The 27779-nt window shown below is 50.8% G+C and overlaps 1 protein-coding gene across 1 annotated transcript; it reads left to right on the top strand.

Annotated features, from left to right (window-relative positions):
- Nucleotides 1–68: 68 nt before the first annotated feature.
- Nfkbil1 (NFKB inhibitor like 1) lies at nt 69–15683 on the top strand. Its single transcript, XM_052164176.1, has 4 exons — nt 69–212; nt 598–874; nt 14494–14715; nt 14892–15683. Exons 1-4 carry the CDS (start codon nt 156–158, stop codon nt 15476–15478), a joined length of 1143 nt encoding a protein of 380 aa, XP_052020136.1. The 5' UTR covers nt 69–155; the 3' UTR covers nt 15479–15683.
- The last annotated feature ends 12096 nt before the right edge of the window (nt 15684–27779 follow it).

The following is a 27779-nucleotide window of genomic DNA, read 5'->3' as shown; positions in this document are numbered from 1 at the left end:
ACCGCTCGTTTCCGCCCGACACTTGCGCGTGTGCTTGCGCCATTTCCTGCAGCCTGGCGTGCCTCCTCCCTCCCCACCTCCCTTCTCCGAGCGTCTAAATCCCAGGCCTCCGGCCTCCGTCCCTGAGGGTCCTGGGGGGGCGGGGAGCAGGTCTGATGAGTGACCCCTCCCCCCAGGCCCCAGAGGAAGAAGCCTCTACGTCTGTCTGTCGGGTACATTATATTCAGTCTCTAGATCGCTCTTTGAATTTGTGACTTTTCTTCAGATTTGTGGCTAATGAAAATTGCCCCCATCTGGCCTTACTTGATTTTTTTTTTTTTTTTGGTTTCCCTCCAAAGTTCAGAATTAACTTTTTTCTTGGGCTCTGGAGCCTTAAAACAATTATGTATCATTTTCTCAGATATTACATCAAAAATTAACTGCTCTGACACCCCCCAACCCCCAACTCCACCCCTACCCCCACCCCCACCCAAACTTGAGAGTTTAGAGCAGGCCTTATCTCTTGCTGGAGATGCGAGGGGGAGGGAATGGGAGGTAAAGGGAGAGACTGGAGGGAGAGCGGAGCTGGGGCCTCACCATTTCCCACTTCTTCCTCAGCCCCAGAGCTCCATGGCCTCCGCTTCCCGCCGGCACCGCCGAGAACGACGCTTCCGGCGGTACTTGTCTGCAGGACGGCTGGTGCGAGCCCAGGCTCTCCTCCAGCGCCATCCCGGCCTCGATGTGGACGCCGGGCAGCCCCCGCCTCTGCACAGGGCCTGTGCCCGCCACGATGCCCCTGCCCTGTGCCTGCTGCTGCGTCTCGGTGCCGACCCTGCCCACCAGGACCGCCATGGCGACACGGCGCTGCACGCTGCTGCCCGCCAGGGCCCTGATGGTGAGTGAGTCCGTGGGAACTGATCTTGAAAAGCTGTCCTGATCTGAACTGAATAGGCCTGGTGTGGTGGGCAGGCTTTTGACCCCGGCAAGCAGAGGCAGGAGGCTCTCTGTAAGTATCCAGCCTAGTCTACACAAGTGAGCTCCGGGACTACATAGACTCTATCTCAAACAACAAAAATACTTGGAAAATAAACTAGTTATTTGGTCCTTGGGAACTGTTGAAGCAATTGACCTGGTTGATATGGTCTTTCTAGTAACAGATGAGCTTATCCTAACATTGCCCAAACAAGCAAGGGCTGTGCGTGTGTCTGTCTGTGTTAGCGTGGTGAGATCGTTTTTGTTTTGGAGTCAGGGTCTGGCTGGGTTTCTCAGGCTAGCCGCAAGAGCTGAGGTTGTAAGGATGTGTCAGCGCAGCCAGCCTCGCAGCTTGCAAAACTCTTTCTTTACATTTCCTATCTTTCAGGATTACTGACTACTTTGTTTCTTTCATGACTGTTTACCTATAGCACAACCTTGACTGCTTGGGGTCAGATCCCAGCTCCACACACACACACACACCCCCATCCAGATTGGTTCGCTTCTCTGTGTGCATAATTAAAACAATGGCAACCTTTGTGAAATGCCACAAACGTCTTACAAAGTATCCATGCCATCTGTCACATGATCAGCTGGGATGGCCAGAGGACCTGGCCTTTACCTGGAGGTGTTATGGCTGAGATCTGCTATTCTGTGTTAAGGGACGGGCTCTTGTCCCTTGACACATACCAGGCGAGCAGTTTTCCTCATTCTCACCAAAATTCTGTAACAAAATCTAACTTAAGGTGCAGTCTGGAGGCAGAGGCAGTCGGTGTCTGTGCAGGCTCAAGGCCAGGCTGATCTACGTAGTGAGTTCCGGGCTCGCAGAGCTACAGTGGAGAGACCCTGTCTCAAAATGACAACCAGCGTCTCACGTCAGCTGTAATAGCTTCACAGTGCAGACAGCCTCTTCGTATTCCATTTGTGCTACTGACGGAGAACCAGCCCAGAAACAACCCAGCCACCTAGAAAGGCAGGAAGTTCACAGTGCACTCCTATAATCCCAGCCCTCTGAGCACCTCAAGACCAGTCTGGGCAGGGCCTAAGAGTCTCAAAAAGTGAAGGGGGAAAAAGCCATCAAGCAAATCTAATGTGCGTGGAGGCTGTGGTGACTGGCTTTATCCCTCTGAGGCTAACACTCAGCTGTTTTCTACCAGAGCCTTGTGCTCCCCTGCCCCTCCCCCCCGCGGCGGCTTGACCTAGACCCAGGTGCGAACTTCTAGATGAGTTTTGCCAAAGCCCACAGTGCTGAAAGCAACGTGGGAAGTTGCAGCCGGGCTTCAGCTGCCCGGCTGATTTTATTAAGGGGCACCTGCAGAGAAAGAGCCCCAAGATGCCTGCTGCAGAACCTTTATTCACCGCTACCAGGACAGCTGGGAGCAGAGGAGCAAGCCGGAAGCAGCCTCACCCTCCCGTTTGAGTTTTTAAGGCAAAAAGTCAATTGTGATGCGTTCAGAAAGGGAGCCCTGGACATCTGCAGCAAGCAAGGTTTGCTTACAGAAGCAGAGAGGTAACTGTTAAATGGTCGGGCAGTAAGTAGCCTTTAGCTCAGAGTCACGCTGTACAGGAATTTATGGCCGGACCAGAGACCAGTTAACTCTAAGGGCTTATAGCCGTTCAGTTTCCCTGAGGTTGTTGTAGTACTTATTCTTAGGAATGCTTTCGGAAGATGCATCCCTATATATAGTTCAGCGGCCAGCTACAGTTTAAGAGGTGGCCCCCGGGGTGGTGACGGTGCAGTGCCTAGGGCAGCTGCTGACAGATCCTGAGGCCTGCACCCTCTGAAACAGAGGTTGTGATGACCACGTGAGCCACGCCCTGGCTACAGCTTTGCTCCATAACGATAAGTTCACGTGGTTCAGTTAAACTTGGCTCCTAATGGTAGAGCAGGCACCTCCACCGTTGCATTGAATTCCGAGAAGCATGTGAAACGTCTAACACAGCATGGCGAAAGTGGGGGGCCTTCCTGGGGAGCTTCGGGAACTTGTCTGGATGTCACAGTCACAGAAAGGTTGCAGTGCTCCAAAGAGGAAACCATCCCACCACTCTTCTGCCAACCCCTGGCCTCCCCTCAGGCAGTTTCCCGGCACCTGCCGGCTCTGCCACCAGGTGGCACTCTAACGCCAACTTCTCCGTGTCATTCAGCTGCCCGCAGCTCTGAAGATGGTTGAATGGGATTGCTTCATTGAGCACTGAGTGATTGAACCTTCCACAGGAGTCTCCCCTGGATTCTCGTGTTGGGTCAGAGGGGGCCCAAGGTCATTGAAGCGACTGGGTGGGGGTCACACCCAGTGGGAGGCCAGAAGAGGCCCGCATTTTAGGCTTTTTTTGTTTTGTTTTGGTGAATGTTGTGGAAGACCAGTTTCAGCTGTCGGAGGAACCCATCAGTAAAGTAAGTGTCAGACAGTGGCCACTCTGCACAAAGCAAGCATGACTGGATGCTGACAGACAGTATAGTTCTCTCAGATTTTGGGAGGAGGGGAAAAAAACAAGCTATCATTCTGATGTTTGGGTCTGGGGTTTAAGGTTTGCTTTGATCTTTGAGGTTTGGCTTGCTGGTTTGCTGGGTTTTTTTTTTTTTTTTGGTTTTGGTTTTTGTTTTTTTCGGACATAGACCTTCTCTGTAAGCCTTGGCTCTTCTGGAACTCGATATGTAGACCAGGCTATCCACAAACTCAGAGATAAATCTATCTCTCTCTGTCTGGTCCAGGGTTACAGGTGTAAGCTAGCACCGAGCCTCTTTCCCCAGCTTTTCTTGTCCTCTTTTTAGTTGAGACAGCGGCCACTGTGCAGCCTCTTGACTGTGGCATTCCTGACTGGGATGCAGGCCTGCACCTCCAGGCTCCGTTTGTGTTTGTGACACTCTCTATTTTTCTGATCTGTCAGCATGGCAGGCACAGCATCCACTGCCTCCCCGATCTGCACAGGGGAGGCCAGAAGCGGCCTGGTTTCAGAATGACTGAGCACAGTTTATGTTCCACCTTTCCTTCCAGCCTCCCTCTCTGCACACCCACAGACCTGTCACCTCAGCCGCAGTTGTCTTCAGTGACCCCAGCACAGGTTTCACAAGCCTTGCCCTGTCAGGAAGCGGGTGGTGAAAGAGTTTACCAAAGCAGAAGCCTGTAATCCCAGCACCAAGGAGGCAGAGGCAGGGGGATTACGAGTTCAAGGCCAGCTTTGGCTACATAGCAATTCAAGGCTATCCTGAGCTACAAGAAACCCTGTCAGGGGTTTGGGGTGCTAGAGACAGAAGGCGCTGCAGTAGAGAATTTATTGCTGCGGGCAGACAGTAGAGAGGAGCTGTCTGCCCTTGGCATCAGGAAGTGTCCTCACACCCTGGTGCCCTGGTCGTTCAGGTCTCGCAGGATGGACACTTGTGTGGGTTCATGCCAGATGACCAGATGGCTGTTCCTTTACTATGGGATACACGTCACAGTATAAGTTATTTCATGAGTTACTAGGGGCAGACGCCTGATGGCCTGAGCCTGCTGGTTCAAGAGAATTCTCTGTGCTGCTGTTGGGATGCCATGAGATCGCCTGCAGCCCGGTTCATTTATATAAGTACACGGTTGCTCTCCTCAGACACCAGAAGAGGGCATCAGATCCCATCACAGATGGCCATGAGCCACCGTGTGGTTGCTGGGGTTTGAACTCAGGACCTCTGGAAGAGCAGTCAGTGCCTTTAACCTCCGAGCCATCTCTCCAGCCCGTCTTGTTTGTTTTTCAACCTTGTCCACCAGGCTACCTGGCCCATTAGTCTCTATGAACTCCCAACTTCACCTCTTATCTTATAGTGGGAGCATTGGGATTACAGATGTGCGCTGCTGTGGCTGTGATTACAGATGTGCGCTGCTGTGGCTGTGATTACAGATGTGCGCTGCTGTGGCTGTGATTACAGATGTGCGCTGCTGCTGTGGCTGGGATTACAGCTGTGTGCTGCTGTGGCTGGGATTACAGATGTGTGTTGCTGTGGCTGGGATTACAGCTGTGCGCTGCTGTGGCTGGGATTACAGCTGTGTGTTGCTGTGGCTGGGATTACAGCTGTGCGCTGCTGTGGCTGGGATTACAGCTGTGTGTTGCTGTGGCTGGGATTACAGCTGTGCGCTGCTGTGGCTGTGATTACAGATGTGTGCTGCTGTGGCTGGGATTACAGATGTGTGCTGCTGTGGCTGGGATTACAGATGTGCGCTGCTGTGGCTGTGATTACAGATGTGTGCTGCTATGACTGGGATATCAGATGTGCGCTGCTGTGACTGGGATTACAGATGTGCGCTGCTGTGACTGGGATATCAGATGTGCGCTGCTATGACTGGGATATCAGATGTGCGCTGCTATGACTGGGATATCAGATGTGCGCTGCTGTTACTGGGATATCAGATGTGCGCTGCTGTGACTGGGATATCAGATGTGCGCTGCTGTGACTGGGATATCAGATGTGCGCTGCTGTGACTGGGATTACAGATGTGCACTGCTGTGACTGAGATTACAGCTGTGCGCTGCCGTGACTGGGATATCAGATGTGCGCTGCCGTGACTGGGATTACAGATGTGTGCTGTTGTGACTGGGATTACAGATGTGCACTACTGTGACTGGGATTACAGCTGTGCGCTGCTGTGACTGGGACTACAGCTGTGCGCTGCTGTGACTGGGATTACAGCTCTGCGCTGCTGTGAATGGGATATCAGATGTGCGCTGCTGTGACTGGGACTACAGATGTGCGCTGCTGTGGCAGATAATGCAGATGTGGGTCCTGGGGATGCGAACCTGAGTCCTCAGATTTCTGTGGCAAGCACTTTACCAATATTATGTTCTTCCAGACCCAAAGTTAACTCTTTCTGGTCCTGTTCAAAGACAGCAGTGTTGCTTAAGCCCAGACCTGGGCAGCCAGCCATCTGAGAACAGCACCCTCATACCCCTACGCATGAGGCTCACAGAAGATGAAGACCATTGTCTGGAGTTGCATCAGGGCTGACTGCAGCCCTTGCCGACAGTGCTGATCTGTTTGAGTCATGAGACCACAGGATATCAACTTTGGAGAGGTGGAGTTGCTGTTGAAGGGGAGCAGAGGTCAGAGGTCAGGCTGTGACACCAGAGCAGGGGCTTCTGGGTGGTGGGAGGCAGCATCACTGTTCAGGCAGCGACGGTTGGAACTGAGGGACCTGAAATCAGGAAGACACTGATTTACCACAAGGTTGAGTAAGCAAGGGCCAGAGACACACAGACTTAAAACCAGAGGGTCGAGAGAGCTGCGGGCGTCCAGACGCCTAAAACAGCTGCTGGGAGCTGCCCAGCCAGGAGGCTGGTGAGACCGCCACGTCAGACTGCACAGCTGCTTTGCTTCTGTCTGGAATGAAGGGGTGAGAAACATCTGAACACCGGGGACGACCTCGGGGAGGACTGTAGGGAGGCAGCACCGACGAAGGTCGTGCAGTTCTGAGACCTGCAAATATTCGTAAGTTAGGACAGGAAAGCTGTGAACATGGAAGAGCTGTCCCTGGACAGGATCGTGAGTGTCATAGCCATGTTTCCTCCTTGGGAGGTTTTGAAAGTCTCAGACTCAGCATGGGCAAAGATGGCATCTTTCTAGGTGAGCAGTTGATTCCTTAAGACAACAGAATATGAGCAAAATATCCCCTTGTCCAAGTCCAGCATCACAGTGGGTCTGTGGGAAGATGGAGGACGTGTGTGTGTGTGTGTGTGTCTGTGTGTGTGTGTGTCTGTCTGTCTGTCTGTCTAGGGAACCTGAAACATGGGGGAAAGGTGGGACCACCCACATAGTTTACGAGGTCTCCTTAGAGATAAAGTCAGGAAGGATTCCTTGAAACGAGCCCCTCGGGGCCGGGAGGTGGGGGTGGGGTGGGGGTGGGGACAGGAGGACAGAGCTGACCCGGAGAGCCGACTCCTCAGTGAGGTGCTTTCCAGGCAGAAGGCCCAGGTTTGGTTCCCGAGGCTCTGGCCCCTGCAAGCATCAGGAATCCATGTGGCGTATATACATAAATGCTAGGAAAGCGCTCATACACATAAAATCTAAAAACAAAATTTTTGTTAAAGTGAGTTTCAAAAATCATATCATTAGAGCTCAGAAAGGAGAGAGACGTCACCTCAGCTGCTCACTGGGATCTGGGGTCTGAGGATGGGTTTTACCTGGTGCTCCCCAAAACAAGGGAGGGATCTCCAAGCAGCGTTCAGGAATAGCCTGTATGAGCTTTGACCAGAGCAGCCCTACCTCCCGACACAAGACACAGGCCTTACAGCATGGCTGCAGCCAGGGAAGAGAGGAGCTGACAGACCCCGTCCACGGAACTCTGAAGGGTCTTTTGTCCGGAGAGAGGGTTGGTTTCCTGTTGGTTGGTTGGATGGTTGGTTTTTTTGAGACAGGGTCTCTCAGTGTAGCAATCATGGCTGTTCTAGAACTCAGTCTGTAGATCAGGTTAGCCTTGAACTCAAAAGATCTGCCTGCCTGTGCCTCCTGAGTGTTGAGATTAAAGGCAGGAGGGAGGATTTTATGATAAATCCAGTTCCCAGGCTGTGTGAATGTGAAGTGCTCCCAGCCAGGTGCAGTCAGACTCGGAGCTGAACTCACCCTGCTTCTCGGTGGCAGCCTCGGTGGTTTGTCCCGTGGCACAGCGCACTGGGACAGCAGCACGGCCATGCAGGGCTTGCTGAGTTCGAAGTGAGACGGTCTGGAGTGCAGCCTGGTGAGATCCCCCTCGTTTCTAGAAGATTGAGGACACAGTGGCAAGGAGATGGCACTGGGTCCCGAGGGCCTGGCTTATTCTGAGTGACGCTGGGGATGAGGACCGGGTCACTGACAGACTGAAGGGAGCAGAAAACCAGATCCAGGACTTGTGTCTGGAGACAGCAGAAACCTCGGTCGCTGTTTCTTTTTACCATCCAGGATCTCCTAGACCTGGTGAGCAGGGTGCACATATGTGAACATCTGCTTCTTAATTCTCCCTGTTACGGTTCTACATTGCACAGGCCCTAGAAGGGAGGGGCCCTGAGACCCAGGAGCAATCAAGGGATGTGTGTCAGAGACGGGGCACAGAGCAGGCGGGCAGGCTGAGCGGTCTGAGCCCGAGGATGAGTGTGGCAGCCCCGCTGTGCTGAGACAGCATCTTGGGGACATTTTTATGGCAGCTTGGGAAGGCTTGTCCTGGTGGAGCACAGGCTAGGCTGAGGGTGAGCCTATGGAGCCGTGTTCCTCTTGGACCTCTCCAAAACCAGGAGCCGTCCTGGGCCCAAGCTTCCACTGGCCTCATGCCGGCATTTGGGGTCTTTTGAAGAAAAAGGCCAGACTTTCACTCGAGCGTCCTAAGGCAGAGCTGCCTTGCATCTCTCCCTGAGCGTGCTCTGAAAAACAGTTTGTCTTGGAGAGGTAAACCATTTAGTCATTTCTTGAAGTCGACTGCTGTTGACACTTAATACCTGATATGGCTGCAGCCACGTGTCTGAATGATGGCCCTGAGGTCTTTGAGAACATTGTCTTTCCTGAGAAGAGGAAAATGGGACTCCTGGGGAGGACGTAGTAGATTTTGTTTTGTGCTAATACTTATCATCATCATCAACATCATCTTTATCATCATCTTCATTATCATCTCTTATTTTTCTTCTTGTCTTCTGAGACAGGGTCTCCACATAGTCCTGGCTGTTCTGGAACTCATTCTGTAGACCAGGCTATCCTGGAACAAACAGATCCTCTCACCTCTGCCTCTCCAGTGCTGGGATTAAAGATGTGTGTTCCCATTCCTGGCTTGAAAGCAAATGAGCAAAATCCTAGTTTTGTTAAAACTTGGGGTTTTTGTTTGTTTTAGTTTTTTGTTTGTTTGTTTTTTCGAGACAGGGTTTCTCTGTGTAGCCCTGGCTGTCCTGGAACTCACTTTGTAGACCAGGCTGGCCTTGAACTCAGAAATCCTCCTGCCTCTGCCTCCCAAGTGCTGGGATTAAAGGCATGAGCCACCACTGCCCAGAAAAACTTAATTTTCAAAGTAACCAAAAGCCTGACAAACTTGGCAGAAAATAATCTTCATGGCCAGGACAAAATGGCTGTCACTTGAAGGAAGCTGTTGGTCAGTGCTCCAGGCAGGATCTCACAGATGCTTGTGTGAGGCTGAGGTTGGACTTCAGCGTGGGTGCATGTGCTGCACTGCTCCGGGTTTCAGTGCCCCAACCCCGTGCTCACCTCCAAGCTTTGTTGGCTGCCGACCTGTGACTGACTCCAACCGCCCTGTGCAGGCTCACACGTGTTAGTTTTACTTTCGTCTTATCTTTTCCATTTTGGAAAAGTCTAGTCATTTCACCTTAGGAGAATCTTACTTTACACATGCAGACCTTCTTCTTAACTAAAAATACCCTTTTCCTTTCCACCTTCCTCACCCAGAGTGCCTCTCCACACTCGCTGCCTGTGTCTCCTCCTGTACACTGTCTCTTCTTACTGTTTATTTGCTGTCCTGGAACTCACTCTGTAGACCAGGCTGGCCTCAAACTCAGAGATCTGCCTGCCTCTGTCTCACGAGTGCCGTGCTGGGATTAAAGGCATGCGCCACCACCGCCCTGGCCCTGCTCTGCTCGGATTTTTTTAAAAAGCTCTGTTTATGCTTTTATTTAAAAAAAAAAAAATGTTGAGGTAGAGAATTACAGAGTATTCCATTCCTCTCAAGGCTGACAAGGACAACAATTGACCTTGGGTGGGAATTGTCTCAGTTTAAGTCCCAGACAGCAGACACAACCAACAATGTTGCAACAATGTTGTGTGCTGACCTTGTAGTTGCAAGCTTTAGATTCCAGAAGCAGTTGTTCCCGCAAAACAAAAACAAAAAAACAGAAAGCAAGTTCTTAGGTTTCCTTGGAGGACCAGGGGGAGAGGAAAAAAAAAGAGAGAGGGATGGAGTGGGGGTGGGGTGGGGTGGGGTGGGTGGTGGGGGAATCTGTCCAGTAGTGGGGACTGAAGATTCTGATGGGTCCAGTGACTGGACCTAGAGCAGTTGTGTTTGGGGCAGGTCTGTCAGGGGGAAGAGACAGAGACCCGGATTGTGTTCCTGCCTCTGTCAGCTGCCTTGTCAAGGGATGTGATAGTGCAAGAAGCTGGGGTGTGACTGTTGTCTTCTGGGTTTCCTACCTGAAGTCTTTGACTGTGTGTGGATGGGGGGGGAGTGCATTTGGAGGGAGGGGTCAGAGGGAAGGTGGGGTGCCGTCTCCAAGTGGAGGGGTGCTGGTCTCTGAGAAGCTGGAGGTTGAGTGGGACCTGGCGTGGCCATCAAGGGTGTCACCTAAGGCTGAGGTCAAGAGGCCGGAATGCGAGGCACCTGTTTGGGTCCCGTGCTAGGGCTGTGAAGGAGGTGTTTTTGTTCTTAAAATGATGCCAAAGAGATCCAAATGGCGTAGTGTTCTGTGGCCAGCCTAGTCTGGCCAGCTTTCATTACAAAGGAAAATAAGGTTTTGTTGGCTTTGTCTTTTGAGAAGTTGAAGATGGAGTCTAGAGAGTGTGAGTGGGTCAGAGGTCATGAAACCCATGTGTGGGCTCACCCAGAAGGCCTCTTCGGAGGGCAGTGGGCCTCCCTGTGTCCAGTGCTGACTTGACTGAGGTTTGCCCTGAACCAGGGCTCCTCCCAGAACAGAGACCTCCTGATTCATGGGGTGAAACCCAGCTGGTCAGACCAGACTGACCTCAAAGAGAGACACAAATAACTGGCCAGAAAGGGGGGCTCACTGTCCCTGTGAGAGTGAAACTTGGGTTACCCCTGGGTAGCTTGGTTCAGAAAGTCTGGCTGGGACGGGGGAGATGGGCAGAGTTTGTTGTTTGGTTGTCTGTGGTGCTGAGGTTCCAGCCCCCAAACCTGTTCCTTTTTCCGTGTGGTCCCTTCTCCCTCTGAGTGGAAGCCCTGTGCTGTCAGAGGTGAGGAGAGACATGCTTTTGTCTTAAAGAGAGTTTCTTCCACAGAACTTCGCTTATTCGCATCCCTGTGTGAAAGGGCGAGTTGGCAGACATGATGGCCCAAACCTCGAGGGAAGGCGTGAGGGAGGGGGAGGCAGGAAGAGAAGATGTTAATAAACATTAAACAAGTTGATTTAGGGGCTGGAGAGGCAGCTCAGTGGTCAGGAGAGCACTACGCTCCTGCAGAGGACCCAGGTTCAGTTCCCAGCACCAGGTTGGGCAGTTCACAGATGCCTGTGCCTCCTCCCGTGAGTGAGTCCCCGGACAGACAGGGCAGTGTAGAGACCCTTGACGTTTTCTGGCTACTAGTATTTATTTTGTGAGTAACCTGATCATTTTCCTTTAGAAATGTTTTCATATTCATATATGTATGAAAGTCCTCTTTTCTAGGATATGATCTGCTCATGTCTTTATTCTTTAGATTTTTTTTCATATTCATACAGATACAAAAGTCCTTTTTTTCTAGGATATTATCTGTTAAAACACTGTTTTTCTCCATTTATTTTTTTTAAAGATTTATTATATGTAAGTACACTGTAGCTGTCTTCAGACACTCGAGAAGAGGGCGTCAGATCTCATTACAGAGGGTTGTAAGTCACCATCTGGTTGCTGGGATTTGAGCTAATAACCTCTGGAAGAGCAGTCAGTGCTCTTAACCACTGAGCCATCTCTCCAGCCCCAAGAATTAAATACTTTTAAAGAAGAGATGGAGGGGCTGGAGCCGCTTCAATTCCCAGTAACCACACGGTGGCAAACCACCATCTTCAGTGGGTCCCACTCCCTCTTGTGGTGTGTCTGAAGGAAATGACCATGTGCTCACATATATAAAGTAAACGGACGCCTCTGCCTCGGCCTCCTGGTTACTGGGATTAAAGGCCTGTACTACACTATATCTGGCCTAATAAAGTCATTTTTTAATCTATCCCATTAGCAACATGAAAGGTTGTTGTGCATGCACAGTAAGGCCTGGCAGGCTGCACATGTCCCGACCACCCCCAGCAGACACTGGACCATGTCCACACATGTGCAGGTTTGAGGCTTTGGAGCTAATCTGACAGCCAGGGTGAGGAGAGTCCTGTGTCCCAGGCTCACAGTGGGACATTCTTCACAGTCATCAAAGAGTGACGCAGATGGCAGGTTGGGGGGCGGGGGAATGAAAGACAAAAAGCCGTGAGGAGGAAGAACTGTTAGTTCACCCCAGCCTGGCTGCACAGTGAGACCCTGTCTCATAAAAACACCAAGATGAACAGCTGCCACTGTCAGCCTTTGGGACGTATTTACCGTGTGTGTGTGTGTGTGTATGTGTGTGTGTGTGTGTGTGTGTGTGTGTGTGTGTTGACCCAGAACAAAGGTCTCTCGAGTTCGAGACCTGCCTGGGCTACAGTTACAAAATGAGTTCTAGGGCACGTTGGGCTATGAGGCCCTCTCAAAACACACACACTCTTACACACATTCACACACGCCATAGCCAATAAAATAAATTGGGAATTTCAGGGGGAAAAAAGCCAGTGACAAGCTGGGCGAATACCTCTGAGTACATGTGCAGAGTGTGGCCAGGCCACAGCCCCAATAACTCGCCATGTGCGTGCACACTGCTTGGACCGAGGTGCTAGCAGTCTGGTCTTAAGCTGGGTGTGTTGGTATACACACATGCACATACACATGCACATACACACACTAAAAATAAAAACTGAGTTAAACCTTCCAAATAAGCCTGGGCATACTCATACATATAAACACACACACATAAGCACACACTGTGCTCTCACACACATAAACACACTGCACCCTCATGCTCACATAAACACATTATGCACTATCATATTCAAACACACACTGTCCACACATGTAAACACTGCACTCACACAAACACTATGCGCTGTCACACACACTATGCACACTCACAAACACTCTGCACTCAAACTATGCACTTCTTAACATAAATACTGTGTTCTTACACACACATAAACATGCACTTTGCACTCACACACAAACACACTGCACAATCATACATTGTTCACTCACACACACAAACACTATTCATGCCCACACACAAATACATACTATGCACTTATTCACATACACATTCACTGTGCACGCTCACATGTTCCACACACAGCAAGTGCTGCAGCGAGCCCTGATGGACGGAAGCCAGAAGCCGGTCCTCACTAAGTGGGACAGTTCGGGAGGGTTGTGGCAGATCTCAGCAGGAAGCCTGCCTCGCCCTGATGTGGTTTCAGAGTGGATTGGCACCTTGGCTGGCTGTGTAGGCCCTTCCATCCTGTCGGCAGTTACAGGTCAGCCCTGCATCTGTGCCATCCTCCTGGTAAGTGAACTAACTTCCTGGAACCAGCGAGGCCTCGTGTCCCAGTTCCTTCTACTCTAGGAGCCGAAATAGGTCCACGGGCAGGAATACTGCCCAGCCACTCACCTGCCTCTGGCCCCTGGATGGAGGCAGTTGGTGGTCCCAGCTGGTGGGCCTCACTGAGGGTAGGGCGAAGCAAACTAGATGGCATCTGGCTCCCCTCACAGTCTACCTGCTGCAAAGGCTCAGAAACAGGCACCCGAGATGTCTGGTCCTTCCCTGCCCTTGGCCACCGTCACTTAGGCGTTTGCTCTGCACTCCCAGTGCCCGTGTGCATCTCTGCCACACACACACACACACACACACACACACACAGAGGCTGCAAAAATCTGCCGAGGACTTTTATTTTACTCAGATTTATTGGGTAGAAATAGTAAATGTAGGGGGAGGGAAGGGGACTGATGGGACTTTCGGGGAGTGGGGGTCCAAAAAAGGGGAAATCATTTGAAATGTGAATAAATATATCAATAAATTGAAAAAAAAACAATACTGTAAAAAAATAGTAAATGTATTTCTGTGTTTGTGTGTAGTGATACAAAACACAGTGTTTTGATATTCTTTATTATTATTATTTTATCTTATTTGGACTTTTTGAGACATTCAGTCATGTAGCCCTGACTGACCTACAACTCATTCTGTAGACCAAGCTGGCTTTGAACTCCCAGAGTTCCAACTGCTTCTGCCTCCTGAGCACTGGGAGTAAAGGTGTGCACCACCATGCCTAATGTGGTAATCCTAATAAATATGTAGTTTTAGATGAGAACTATAGTTTGTAATATATATATATAGTGATAATAGCTTCAAACAAAAGAAATAAAAATAGTCAAAAGCGGGAGAGCTAGCTCAGCAGTTAAGAGCACTGACTGCCCTTCCAGAGGTCCTGAGTTCAATTCCCACCAATCACATGGTGGCTCACCACCATCTGTAATGGGATCTTCTGGTGTGTTTGAAGACAGCTACAGTATACTCGTATAAATAAAGTAAATCTTGAAAAAAAAAATAGTCAAAAGAATTTGAAGTGATCCTAGGTGGCAGGAGCCAGGGTCCAAAAACGGTCATCTGCTGTGGTGACACTTGGAGAAAACTGAGATTGTCTGTGGGGAACAAGTCAGAGCGTTCTAAACTCCACACTTCTGCCTCGTGTGATTGTTAGTGGAGGTCGGATTCCTACTCACACCCAGGAGAATCCAAGATGGCACCCGCGGAGCCCCAGCTGACAAGACTCTGCTGTCTCTGCCCCTAGCTTACACGGACTTCTTCCTGCCGCTGCTGAGCCGCTGCCCCTCTGCCATGGGGATAAAGAATAAGGATGGGGAGACTCCTGGGCAGATTCTGGGCTGGGGACCCCCCTGGGATTCTGCCGACGAGGAAGAGGATGAGGAGGTTTCCAAGGAGCGGGAATGGCGGCAGAAGCTACAAGGCGAGCTGGAGGACGAGTGGCAGGAGGTCCTCGGGAGGTTTGAAGGTGAGGAGCCATTGACACCCCCCAGCTGCCCTCCCGCAGCGGCCGGCCGGCCCTGTGTCCTCTACCCCAGGCCCTCTGCGTGTGGCCTCTTGATCTCTCTCCCTTTCTCTCTTTCCCTCTGCTAAGTCTTCTAATCATAGCCTCTCTCCAACAACCTCACCCCACCTCCCAAACAGATGATGCCTCCCGGGACACGCAGGAGCCCGAGTCCTTCTCAGCCTGGTCAGAGCGCCTGGCTCGGGAGCATGCCCAGAAGCAGCGGCAGCAGCTGGAGGCACAGGGATCCTGCCGACCCCCAAGGGCAGAGGGCTCCAGTCACAGCTGGCGACAGCAAGAGGAGGAACAGCGGCTTTTCCGAGAGCGAGCCCTGGCCAAGGAGAAGGAACTGTGCGAGAGCCGACACAGGCGGGCTCAAGAGGCTCAACGGGACAAAGGGCCAGAGCCTCCCAGGGCCGGGCCCAGGGCAGAGCACCCACGAGGGGCAGGGAGGGGCAGCCTCTGGCGCTTTGGCGATGTGCCCTGGCCCTGCCCTGGTGGAGGGGACCCAGAGGCCATGGCTGCAGCCTTGGTAGCCAGGGGCCCCCCTCTGGAGGAACAGGGGGCTCTGAAGAGGTACTTGAGAGTCCAGCAAGTCCGATGGCACCCTGACCGCTTCCTGCAGCGATTCCGAAGCCAGATTGAGACCTGGGAGCTGGGCCGTGTGATGGGAGCTGTGACCGCCCTTTCTCAGGCCCTGAACCGCCACGCAGAAGCCCTCAAGTGACCCTAGGGAATGAACCAGAACCCGTGGGGATGTAGCCTCAAGGATAGGTGAAAGGAAGCAAGGTCATGGATGGGGATGGACACGAAGAGGCAGCTGCCGCAGAGGATATGGGCCGGCTAACGTAATGGGTGCGGGGGTGGGGTGGGGGAGGCCCTACCACTGCTCTGGACTGCCATTTCCTAATAAGACTTGGTTCCACACCTCACTCCAGAGTCTCCTCTGTTTTTTCCATTGCTATGGTTTTCATCACCCATGACATCTCCTTTCCCGCCCAATTGTTGAAACCCACAGCTCCCACACACCTGTAGCACGGTCACAGCGCCCTCTCAATGGCGACCAGAAAGAAGCCCCTGCCTGCCCTCCCTCAGAAGCCCCGTTCATCTTTCAGACCCTCTGGGCTCCCCACCCCAGCCCCCAACCCCCAACCCCCACTGGGGTCCTGACAAGGTTGCAGTTGAAAAATGTGAACAAGAGACAGAAAAAGGAACAACCCCCCACATCCCCAACCAGAAGCAACCACATCCTCACCCCTACCCAGCCCAGGGCTTTCCCTCTGCTGAGTCACTGAATGATCTGGGTTGGGGGCAGCAGGGCTTGGGGACCACGAGGACCTGGGAGGATAGAGGATAGAACCAGAGGGGATGGAGGAAGAGCCCTGTGGGGGAGGGAATTTCAATTGCTAAAATTAGAAGCAGGAAGGAGGCTGGAAAGGGCCAGATTATGTAACCTGGGTTATCTGTTCTTGGGCAACTAGAGATCCACACCCGAGCTGATCCGGGCTTCTAAGTCTTGGCTCATCCTCGCTGGGGCTCCAATCCCGGTATCTACTGTTTGCCTGCCACACCCGAAACCTGGACTTCAGCTCTGGGCAGTCCAGGCCTGGCCTGAACCAGTGGTTGAGGTCTTAGGGGTTGGAGAGAGAGAAGGTCTGAGATTGGGAAGATGGAGTAGAGTATCCACTTTTCAAATTCAGGAGCTCTCTGAGAAACTGCGAATCCCACTGCCGGCACCTGGGAGGGTCACAACCCGGTCCTCAGGTTTTTCTTCAATAGTTGAGGCAACACAGAAAAGAACCCTGCTGGTGTGCGCTGTGTATAGCTGTGTATTTGTTCCAAAAGGTAATTGTCGAGGCTACAGCCCAGGCCTACTCTAGGGGTCCCCTGCATTGCACAGGATGGGGGGTGGGGACCTGAGACCCTCAGAGGAATGAATCATCTGGAGGCTAGGAAGAGGCCCAAGCCCCCTGACCCCCAAGACTAGGCAGATGAAGAGCGGTGGGAGGGAGGGTCAGCTCTGTGAGAGGAAGCTGCCGAGATTCGGAGAAGAGACCTGGAACTGTAAGCAGCCCAGGCATCCGGTTCCTCTCACAGCCTGGGGATCTCGGAAGTGGTGTGCAAAGAGAGCCCGTGCTGGAGGCGAGACCCTGAGCCGGGGTCCAGGGGGGCAGCCACACCCACCGCTCCCAGATTCTTCATTCTGGAGCACTCGGGTTTCCTCTTCCACACGAATTACTCGAAGCCAGAGTAAGATGAGCTGTGATTCCCTGCCTCCCCCACCCCAGCCTCCCTCCCTGTCCCTCTCCAGTGTCTGTCCCCCAGGCCTGGTGGGGGTTCCCCTGAGATAAAGGCTGCTCACTTTCTCTGACCACACGGTTTCCGCTTCTGCATCTCTCATTTCCTAGCCTGATAAAAATACTGAGTCCCAGAGGCCCCGGCTTCCTCTGACCCCCTGGTACCAGGCAGCAGGCATCCTGTCCGCCATGGTGGGGGTAGGGAGGGAACTCAGGGATCCCCAAGAGTTGACTCAATGCCTGCCGCCTACTGAGGAACAGTAGTTGCTGCGGAAATTTGTCCCTTCCTTCAAGCTAGGCCCAGGAGTTGGATCTCTGGGGTGGGGTGCTTGGGGCTCAATTTGAGAAACAAAGTTAGGAAATAAACTAGAGACTGGACATCTTTCTGGGGACTGGAGTGGGGGTGGGTTCCGGTTAAATTAGGACAGGGATCTGGGCTTTGTTTAGCACTGGTCAGTTGAGCATCACGGAACCAAAGGATTCAAACTGCTTCGGGGAACACACCCATAGCCCAGTGACTGAAGGCATGAAGCCTTCACGGTAAAGCCCATGGGATCCAGGCGGGAGGCTCCCCAGAGGCCAGGGACAGTGAAAACTCCCTGAGAGCCCTGGGTGGAGACTGGCCAAAGAGCCTGGGCTGAAGCTGAGAAGCCACAAATCAGCGTGAGCTGGTGTGAGCTGGACGGGACTGGTACACACGGGACAGCTCCAGGCAGAGACTCCGCCCGCAGGTGTGTGAGAGCCTGCGCTAGGAAAGGCTGGGATGGGGAATTGGCGACCTGGGGCCCCTGTGAGGACCAAGAACGGGAGGGCCCTGCAGGGCCCAGACCGACTCTGCCGCAGGAGCCCAGCCTTTCCGATCACTGTGATCTTGCTGGGGATTCCGAGGCAGGGCACAGCAGCCCACCAAGAGTTTGGAACTATCTGAAGAGACCCAGAAGCATCTGTCTCCCATGTAAAAACTGTCCTTAGTCCTTAAATGAATTTTTTGAACCCTGTTGTCTGATGGTAGGTCATAAACTTGCAGAGGCCTCGGGAGAAAGGTCTTGCCAATGGATAGGCCTAGCTGAGTTCCCTGACTATCTATTAGGGGACAACCTCTGTCCAGCCACATTTCTGCACAGCTGTTCCATATATGTCAAGTCTAAACATAAAAACTTACACCCAAGTAGGCTCTGACATGAAGACTCCTATTGCAAAAAAAAAAAAAAAGTTTACATAGGTTTTGTTAACTTGTCTTTGTTTTCTTTAAGATATATTTATTTTTTATTTATATGAGTACACTGTAGCTGTCTTCAGACACATACTAGGAGAGGGCATCAGATCCCATTACAGATGGCTGTGAGCCACCATGTGGTTGGTGAGATTTGAACTCAGGACCTCTGGCAGAGCAGTCAGTGCTCTTACCCGAGTAGTCTGAGCCATCTCTCCAGCCTGTTAACTTGTCTTTGTAACAGTGTGAGCTACAGCCTTTATGAGAGGTGAGAGAAGGGGTCATGCCCTTCCGCGCTTACACTGTCAACGTCTCTCCAGAACGTGGGTGTGGACCACCACTCCCTTATACAACTGTACCCTGAGTAGCCACGCAACTCAAAGGTAGAGAAAGGAACATTAAACTCCTCGAACCCCAACACTTCCTACTTAAGTGCCACAACTGCGGTGGTTTTCAAGCCGGGAGGGGAACAGGTGTGGGGACATAGCTCCATCCATAAATACTGGCCTTGCCAACATAAAACTCCGAGTTGGATCCTCAGTACCCACATAAAAAGTCAGCCTGCTTCTGCATGTCTGCAGTCCTGGCACGTGGCGGGGCGGGGAGGGGAGCTAACAGGCCAGCCAACTTAACATAGTCAAGAAGCCCCAGGTCCCAGTGCCCAGTGAGAGACCCTATCCCAAAAAGAAAAATAAGGGAAAAAAAAAAAGAAAGAAAGAAAGGGCTAGAGACATGGCTCAGAGGTTAAGAGCACTGACTGTTCTTCCAGAGGTCCTGAGTTCAGTTCCCAGCAACCACATGGTGGTTCACAACCATCTGTGATGGGATCTGACGCCCTCTTCTGGTGTGTCTGGAGACAGCTACAGTGTACTCACGTACAATAAATAAATAAATAAATGAATAAATCTTAAAAAGAAAGGGAGGGCGGACTGGGCAGAGGAAGGCCACCAAGCCTGAAAACCTGAGTTCCCCACATAGTGGAGGAAGAGAACTGATTCCTACAAACTGTCCTCTGCCCTCCACAGTGCCCTGTGGCACTCATGCACACCACAAATAAAAGTGTAATTAAACTATTGAACTTTTTTAGCCAGAAAGTGGTGGCACTACAGAGCGAGTTCCAGGACAGCCAAGACTACATAGAGAGACCTTGTCTCAGGTAAAAACAAACAAACAAACATAAACAAAGATGTAATTAAACTTTTAAAAGGTGGATGGGGCTGGTCTTGGTGGCACATGCCTTTAATCCCAGCACTCTGAAGCAAAGGCAGTTGGATCTCTGAGTTCTAGGCCAGCCTGGTCTACAAAGCGAGTTCCAGGATAGCAAGGGCTACACAGAGAGACCCTGTCTCATGGGTGGGTAGTTGGGCTCCTGAGAAAGAACCTCGATTGTACTCTGGCTTCTACACACACGTGCACAGTGCACACATGAGCATACATCCCTGCACATGCACACCCACCAAGACGGCAGCTACAATATTCTATAAACTCCGTCAGAAGGGACATGAAGATGTGACTAGTGGTTGTTGGTAGGACTTGGGAGACTCTTAGATCGACACGCGTTTCAACTGCCTAAAGGGTTGGATGGATGGCGGAGGCCTAAGGCAGGAAGGTCCGCGTGGCTGAGGGGAAAGACAAGGGGTTCCATTTCAGAGAGTTCCGTGGATCCAAACAAGATACTGCTGTGCAGTGCGTTAACATGAGGAGCTCTGGGCAAGAGACAGAAAACACACAAGCCCAGTCTACAGAGACTGGAAGCAACCTGCCGAAGGTACTGCAGGGCTCAGCTCAGAGTAGCCATGACCCTCGGGGGAAACTTCCAGCAATCGGGTGTGGAACTTAAGCGCTTGGGCATCATTTCTTCTCCCTAGAGGTAAAGCAGCCAGAGAAGTAGAACGGGAGAGGCTGGGGTGGGGGTGGGGTCAGCCAGAGAATTAGAGGCACGCAAGTCTTGTCGGGATAGGGTGGCCATGGTTTAGGCCTCAAAGAGATCTGCTAGTTGAGAATTGAAAGGACTTCGTAGGTTCACAAACTAGACAATTAAGAATTTAAAGAGAGACGATTTCGTTTTATTAGAAGGGAGAGTTGCTTTTCACATTGAGGAATGAGTGGGCGGTGAGATGAGGGGCGGTGGGTACAAAGAACAGCGGAGGAGACAAGACAGGCATCATCTCTACCCACGAGTCTTGATGATGGGGAAATCTTACCAGTTCCTGTTAGTCGAGGGCCTAGTACTCTGAAACACCGCACAAAGGGAATGCGAGAGGGAGAAAGATTCCAGGGAGGGAATTTAAAACTTATCTTCAAGAAATGACACCGAATACGTCTGTCCGTTAAACAAAGGAAGTATACTTAAGACGGAAAAGACCCTGGAAATGTAAGGACGGGGATGGGGCAGAGGGGAGAGGATTACAGATTGAAGGATCAATCTTGAAAAGAAAAGGTACTTCCAAGACCGGAGTAAAGAGGAAGCTTTAGTAACAGAAGGGCAAGGAAGGAGGCCGGGAGGGAAGCCATCTTGGGGGGGGGGGGGGGCTGGAGCTCTGTGGGGGGTGGGAGGGGTCAAGGGTGAGATGTGTGTGGAGAACTTTGGAGAATCCCTCAGAGACTGAAACCCGGGCGAGCAGCCTGCCAGCCCACCAGCAGCCCCTCGTGACCGATTCCGCAGCTCAGGAGGAAAACCCAGGAAACGCCTTTCATTTCCTCAAACTGAGATCTTCAAGGTCTTTTTGGTGGGAAAGAGATTCAAAACTGAGAGTGTAACTGTAATTGTTAGACCTGTCCGTTTGTGGTAAACAGAGCCAGCAAGAATTGCTGGGGGGTTGGCTAGGCTGAGAAGTGTCTGGGCTGGGGGCTAGGGGCTGGGGTGGCTGGGGTGGTCTACCTGCCGCATAAGCATGGGGACTTGGACTGCAATCCCAGCATTCCTACCTTGAGATAGACCGTGAGGAGGGACAAACTCCACCACCACCACCCCCCACCCCACCACACCCCCACACTTGTGGGCTAGCCTAGGCTAGCCTGGTGTGGGGAGCCACAAAAAGTGAACCTGCCTACAACAAGGAAGAACTTAACACAAGCCCACCGAGGTTGCCCACTGACCTCCAGACACATATGTGAACGCGCACACAAGATTTTTTAAAATCCAAAGAAGCCTGGTGTGGTAGTTATGTCTGCAGTCCCAGCCTTTAGAATCGAAGGCAAAAGGACTGGGGGGGTTCAAAGTCAACTTCAGCTACATATTGAGTTCAAGGCCAGCCTATACTATTGGATGGTCTCAAGTCCCACATCCCCAAAAAATAAACATCAAGAAAGAATTCAGGTAAAGGCGCTTGCCTGAATTTAGGGGAAAAAAATTTTTTTTCAGCCAGGATGTAGTGGAGCATGCACTTAATCTCAGCACTTAGGAGGCAGAGGCAGGTGGATCGCTAAGTTTGAGGCCAGCCTGGTCTATAAAGTGAATTCCAGAACAGTCAGGGTCACACAGAGAAACCCTATCTTGAAAAAAAATAAATAAATTGACATAGGTCTTACTATATAGCCTTGTCTATGTCCAGTCTGGGCTTCCTGTGTAGGCCAGGTTTCTCTCAAACTCATAGAAATCCACCTGCCTCTGCCTCCCCAGGTCTGGAATTAAAGTCGTACACCACCATACCTGGCACCAATGACCTGAAATTGGCCCTTGGACCCACAAGGTAGAAAGAGAAAGTGAAACGACTCCGGTAAGTTGTTCTCTGACCTCAACACATGCATGTGGTTGTGTTGACCTCAACACATACTCACCCCTACATAAACAAAATAAATTTAAAAATGTAAATTTTTTGATGAAAAAAAAAGATTTGAGTCAAGGTGAATAATTAATTCAGTGGAGAAGAGAGAATAGAAGGAACAGGTGATGTCTGAGAACTCAGAGATCAGTCTTTAAAAAAGAAGTATTTTCTCAGTAACTTATGTGTGTGAGAGTTTTGTGTAGTGTGGTGTCCCCACAGAGCCCACAAGAGGATCAGAGCCCTTGGGGCTGGAGTTACAAGCAGTTGTGAGGCACCTGGCATGGGTATTGGAAGCTGAACTCCTCCTGACCGCTACAGGAGCAGTACACAGTCCTAACCAGTGAGCCACTGAACCAGCTCCCAGGGTTCAAGCTCTTGAATGGCAGCCTTGCTTCCAGGGGAAGCCAAGGTGGGAGGTGTGGCCTTTTCCAGGGTGGCTGATGAGAGAGGTTGAAGCTGGCCAGGTTAAACCTGGAGAACTTTCCCCAGAGCCGAGGACAGATATATGGACTCTGTGTGGTTTTGAAGATGGTGCCAGGTGATGAAAGATGAAGAGAAACTGAACCAGATATCTAAGTTGTTATGAGCACAGTGCAGATGTTGATGGAGAAACAGCTGTGAAGACAGGAAGAGTCCGGTCCCTGCAGAGCCAGGAGCCTCTAAAGAAGAGAATCCTGCTGGCAGTGTGTCCACCCTCCTCGGTCACTTCTCCCTAATGCTGGTGTCAAGGGAAGAGCAGCCTCCTCCAGAGAGCATAGGCATTGGTAGGAGAAACACCAAGCCTCTGGTGCCTGAAGAAAATGTCTTCAAAGATGGAACAGGGCAGATGTGCACAGATATTCCACAGCAATAGGATTCTGTGAACCAGACCCACAGAAGAGTCCTCACTGGGTAGTGAACCAGTGAGGACGGAGGAGAAGGACAACCTGACAGGCTCGCTTTTGGAATCCACAAACGACTATGCATTCTATCAAACACCCAGCATTTATTGTGGGGAGGTGTGGGACACTGGCAGGCCCTTGGCCCATGGCTTTTACATTCCAGGCCACCATTACACTGGCAGCTCTTTGTTTTCCTCTAACCCCATCTTGCCCATGAAACTGAATGGCTCCACACTTAACAACTTTTTGTTTGTTTTGTTTTTTGTTTTTCGAGACAGGGTTTCTCTGTGTAGCCCTGGCTGTCCTAGAACTTACTCTGTAGACCAGGCTGGCCTCAAACTCAGAAATCTGCCTGCCTCTGCCTCCCAAGTGCTGGGATTACAGGCCTGCGCCACCACTGCCTGGCTCACTTAACTCTTGAGGGTGGATTTAGACCTCACACACCCATAGCAGCACGCCTAAGGATCCTGCCTCAGTTCCCATCCAGCCTCGTCACCCAGACCCCTGTTTCTCCTCTTGCTCTCCTTCAAGTCAGCATAGACCAGGTAGCCACAGTGTAGACCAGGCTGGCTTTAGACTCACGGAGATCCACCTGCCTCCCAGTTACCACCATCCCTCCTCCACCGCCCCTGTTCTATCACACACACTCTGACACCTTCCAAAAGATCCCTCTTGAATCCAAAAGATCACAGTTGAATGAAACAGAGATACTTAGTATCTTCCAAAAGATCACAGTTGAATAAAATGGAGATACTTTGTATCTTCTAAAAGATCACAGTTGAATAAAATGAAAATACTTTGTATCTTCTAAAAGATGACAGCTGAATAAAATGGAGATACTTTGATATGGTCAATTGAGTTTCTTACTGTCCATCAGTATCCCTGGCTTCCTCCCTCCTTCCTACCTGTCACCTGGGCCTTCTCTTCAATGATACCCATGCTGAGAGTGACATCACTGACTACTGTATCCAAGAATATTCTCTCCTGCCGGGCAGTGGTGGCACATGCTTGTAATCCCAGCACTCAGGGAGGCAGAGGCAGGTGGATTTCTGATTTCAAGGCCAGCCTGGTCTACAGAGTGAGTTCCAGGACAGCCAGGACTATGGAGAGAAACCCTGTCTAGAATTAAAAAAAAAAAAAAAAAAAAAAAAGAATATTCTCTCCTGACTAGTGTATCTAAGAGTATTCTCTTCCACTGTCCACACCATCCTGCCTTGTTTTCCCTGTTTTACAGATTCATTTTATTTTATGGCCTTGCTGGGGATGGCCCCGGAGCCTCACTCAAGCTAGGCAAGTGCCCTACCTCTAAGACACATCCCAGCCCTTTGGTGTGCCTTTCCTATATCTGGCCTTGCTGGAACATGATCCCTAAGAGTAAAGGTTCTTTGCCTCGACTTTGTGCCTCAGTATGCTTACCCCCTTGAACAAACTTCCTGGTTGGTACTCAGTAAACACGGATTAAAGGCTGTTGGAGGGCAAAGTGAGGTAGAACAATGTCCAGCTGTAGTTTCTGGCTCGGGTAGGAGTTTCCACCTAGTATCATGCTTTGTTTAGGGTCAGTAGCTGAATAACACCAGCGATGGTAAGCTGTTTCACAGGAAGGACTTTATTTGAGAGTCTACCCCTTTGAGGGGTAGATTTGAGATTGAGTTTGCATTGTGATTTGGGTGAAGGTTAAACTTGGGTAAAGTCTGAAGCTAAAAAAACAGAAGCTCACAGTCTGTGACTACTGTCACTTCAGCCTAGTTTGCAGGCCCCGGAGATTTCTGTGGGCCCTCTCTGAGAGTGGTATAGACACTGCACAAGACTCCCAGTCATCAGCCCTCCCACCCGGGGAAAGTCCCAGACAGCTGTTGGCCTCCCCAAGAAAGAAACCGAATTTCACACAACCTCTAAAACTGAGATTGAAACCAAAATTGGCTCATGGCAAGGCACATCCTCCAGCACGCTGCCAGCTCCCGTGACACAGCTTAGCTGAGTCTGCCCTTCCTTCCTCTGTCTCCATCATCTCCTCAGGCTCCAGGCCCCCTCCCCTTTCCTCTGCTCTGACCCAAATCTAATATCTAATTCATTCTCTCTCCCTCCCTCTCCCTCTCTCTTTCTCTCTCTCTCTCCCCCTCTCTCTTTTATTTTTCATTTTAATACAGCTCAGCCAGCATAGTCTCAGCCCATCAGCTACCAGTTAAGAGGCAGAAACAACAGGAAGCATAAAGATTCCCAGAGAAAGAGGAACACAGAAAAGGAGCCAAAGATGACACAATGACAATTAAAATTATGTCTGAGAGAACGGGGCTCATTGGAGGAGAGCCTGCCAAGCCTGCTCAGGCCATGGGTCCCCTGGCCAGTTCTACCAAAGACCAAAAGAACTAAGACAAGATTTAGACAAGAAATTACAGGACTTTACTGTCTGTTTGTTTGTTTTGACAAAATGTTTTGTGTAATCCCTGCAGCTAAAGAGGACCTTGAATTAAACTCCTCTGAGCTTTCTGACTTTACTTCCCCAGTGTTAGGGTTACAGCATGCGTCCACACCTAGCTTACCTGGTGCCAGGGATAGAACCCCAGACTTTCTGCTCGCTAGGCAGGCACTGTACCAACTGAACCACATCCCTAAGCCCTGAAAGAGGCGTTGATGCGCTTTCTTCCTCCATTGCATCTGGGCAGCCACCAACGCTGTAGGCTCTGCCTTGAAACACTTTCTCCACCCCACTCTCCCCAGGATGCAGGCTCTGGTCATGGGCTCTTGCTGGGTCATTGTAAAATGGTCTTCACTGGTCAACATGGTGACCTCCAGACCTTCGTCCATTCTTCACCTTCCTCCAGACTCCACTTTATAACATTACCTTTATGTAAATTTGTTGGTGACTCTCTATCGTATTAGAATGAGATTTTAAACCTTTTAGGTGAGTTCAGGGCCAGCCTGGTCTACAAATCAAGTTCCAGGACAGACAGCTGTTACACAAAGAACAGCTGTCTTGAAAGAAAACAAACAAACAACAAAACCCTGCAGGGTGTGTTCTCTGTTTACCACAGTCTTTCTCTGCTTATCCTCTATGTACACCCATGCACACCGCAGACCAGGAGGGCACTCTCAGGCAGACCGTACATACTGTCCCTCCCTACCTTTCTTATCTCCATTAGAAATGTCCCCCAGGTTCCATGGATTTCCTGTTGGCTGCCTTGCCAAGGCCATGAAACTTGACCATACTCCACTAAACTTGAGATCCCTGAAGTCAGGGATCCATCTCTCAGAGCTGTCTCCCCATTCCTTGTTCCAGGTGCACATAGTGTTTATGGGATGTGGAGGAAGAGACTGGATGAGAACTACAGAGCTCACAGCACTGTCACCAAAGGAGGGGCCTGAGTATGCTGGACACTTCGGAATGAGTGACAGTATAAGACGTAAGAAGAAGCACTTCTGTGCCTCTCTAGCCTCTATCCTGCCCACATCTTCCCCCAAGGCAAGCCATCGAAACTGGAATTCCTCTTTACCAACCTGGGTCGTTGAGACTAGAATCCTCTTTTTTCCATGACATCGAAGTGTTGCCCTTCCCCCCACCTTTGGTGTCAGAACTGGTCCTAACAAAAATTTCTAGTCAGAGGCCTCATGTTCCAGGGTCCTGTGGCGTCCTGAGGAGGAAGGACTGCTAATCAGACATCATGAGAAGCGAGAACACAGGGCCAGCTTCCCTTCCCTCTCAGTTGTTTGGACCCGAGAACAGTAATGTGCCCAGCAGCCAGCCTGACCACCACTATCACCAGCTGCAGCCTACTACAATATTGACAGCCATGTGGCAGCCTCAGTGACATCTGAGGTGGCCAGCTGTTGTCATCTGTCTCAATCTTAAAAAAATATGACCAAGCTGGGCAGTGGTGGTGCATGCCTTTAATTCCAGCACTTGGGGGCAGAGGCAGAGGCAGAGGCAGGCAGATTCCTGAGTTCGAGGCTAGCCTGGTCTACAGAATGAGTTCCAGGACAGTCAGGGCTACACAGAGAAACCCTGTCTCAAGAAAAAAAAAAAAAAAAGACCAAAATATAAATAATAAATCACCTTCAAAAACTTTGCCTTTTGAGTTGTTTTTGTTGTTGTTATTGTTGCTTGTTTTGTTTTGTTGGATTTGGTTTTTTTGAGACAGGGTTTCTCTGTATAGGCCTGGCTGTTCTGGAATTCACTCTGTAGACCAGGCTGGTCTTGAATTCAGAAATCTGCCTGCCTCTGCCTCCCAGAGTGCTGGGATTACAGGTGTGTGCCACCACCGCCCGGCCAAACCTTGCTTTTTGAAAGCTGTATCTTACCAGCTGAGAGAAATCTGGTTCTGCACAGGAGCTTCCTGCTTAGTGATTTTCAGACAGAAATTAGAAACAAATCTAATGGCCATCAGCAGTATTTTGTTGACGTTGGCTGTCCACTAAGACAGTCTAGAGTCACCTGAAAAGGAGTCTCAGGGCTGGGGAGATGGCTCAGTGGTTAAGAGCACTGACTGTTCTTCCAAAAGTCCTAAATTCAAATCCCAGCAACCACATGGTTGGCTCACAACCATCTGTATAGCTACAGTGTACTCACATATGTAAACTAAATAAATAAATCTTTAAAAAGATGTTCTGTTGTGTGTATAGGATTTTTGCCTGCGTGTATGTCTCAGCACCACTTGAGTGTAGTGCCTGCAAAGGCCAGAAAAGGACGTCACATCCCCCAGAACTGCAGGTACAGATGCAATAAAACAACATGGGGTGCTGGGAACTAACACTGGTCCTCTGGAAGAACAGCCAGTGCCCATCAGTGTGGCTGCTGGGTATGTAGGAACGGAGCCAGGGGCTCACACATGCCTGCAAGCAGCCGCCTGAGCTGTGTCCCAGGCCCTTCCAACAG

Source organism: Apodemus sylvaticus, chromosome 19 (assembly GCF_947179515.1).
Source record: "Apodemus sylvaticus chromosome 19, mApoSyl1.1, whole genome shotgun sequence".
NCBI lineage: Eukaryota > Metazoa > Chordata > Mammalia > Rodentia > Muridae > Apodemus > Apodemus sylvaticus.
This window is presented reverse-complemented; position numbering and strand designations above follow the sequence as displayed.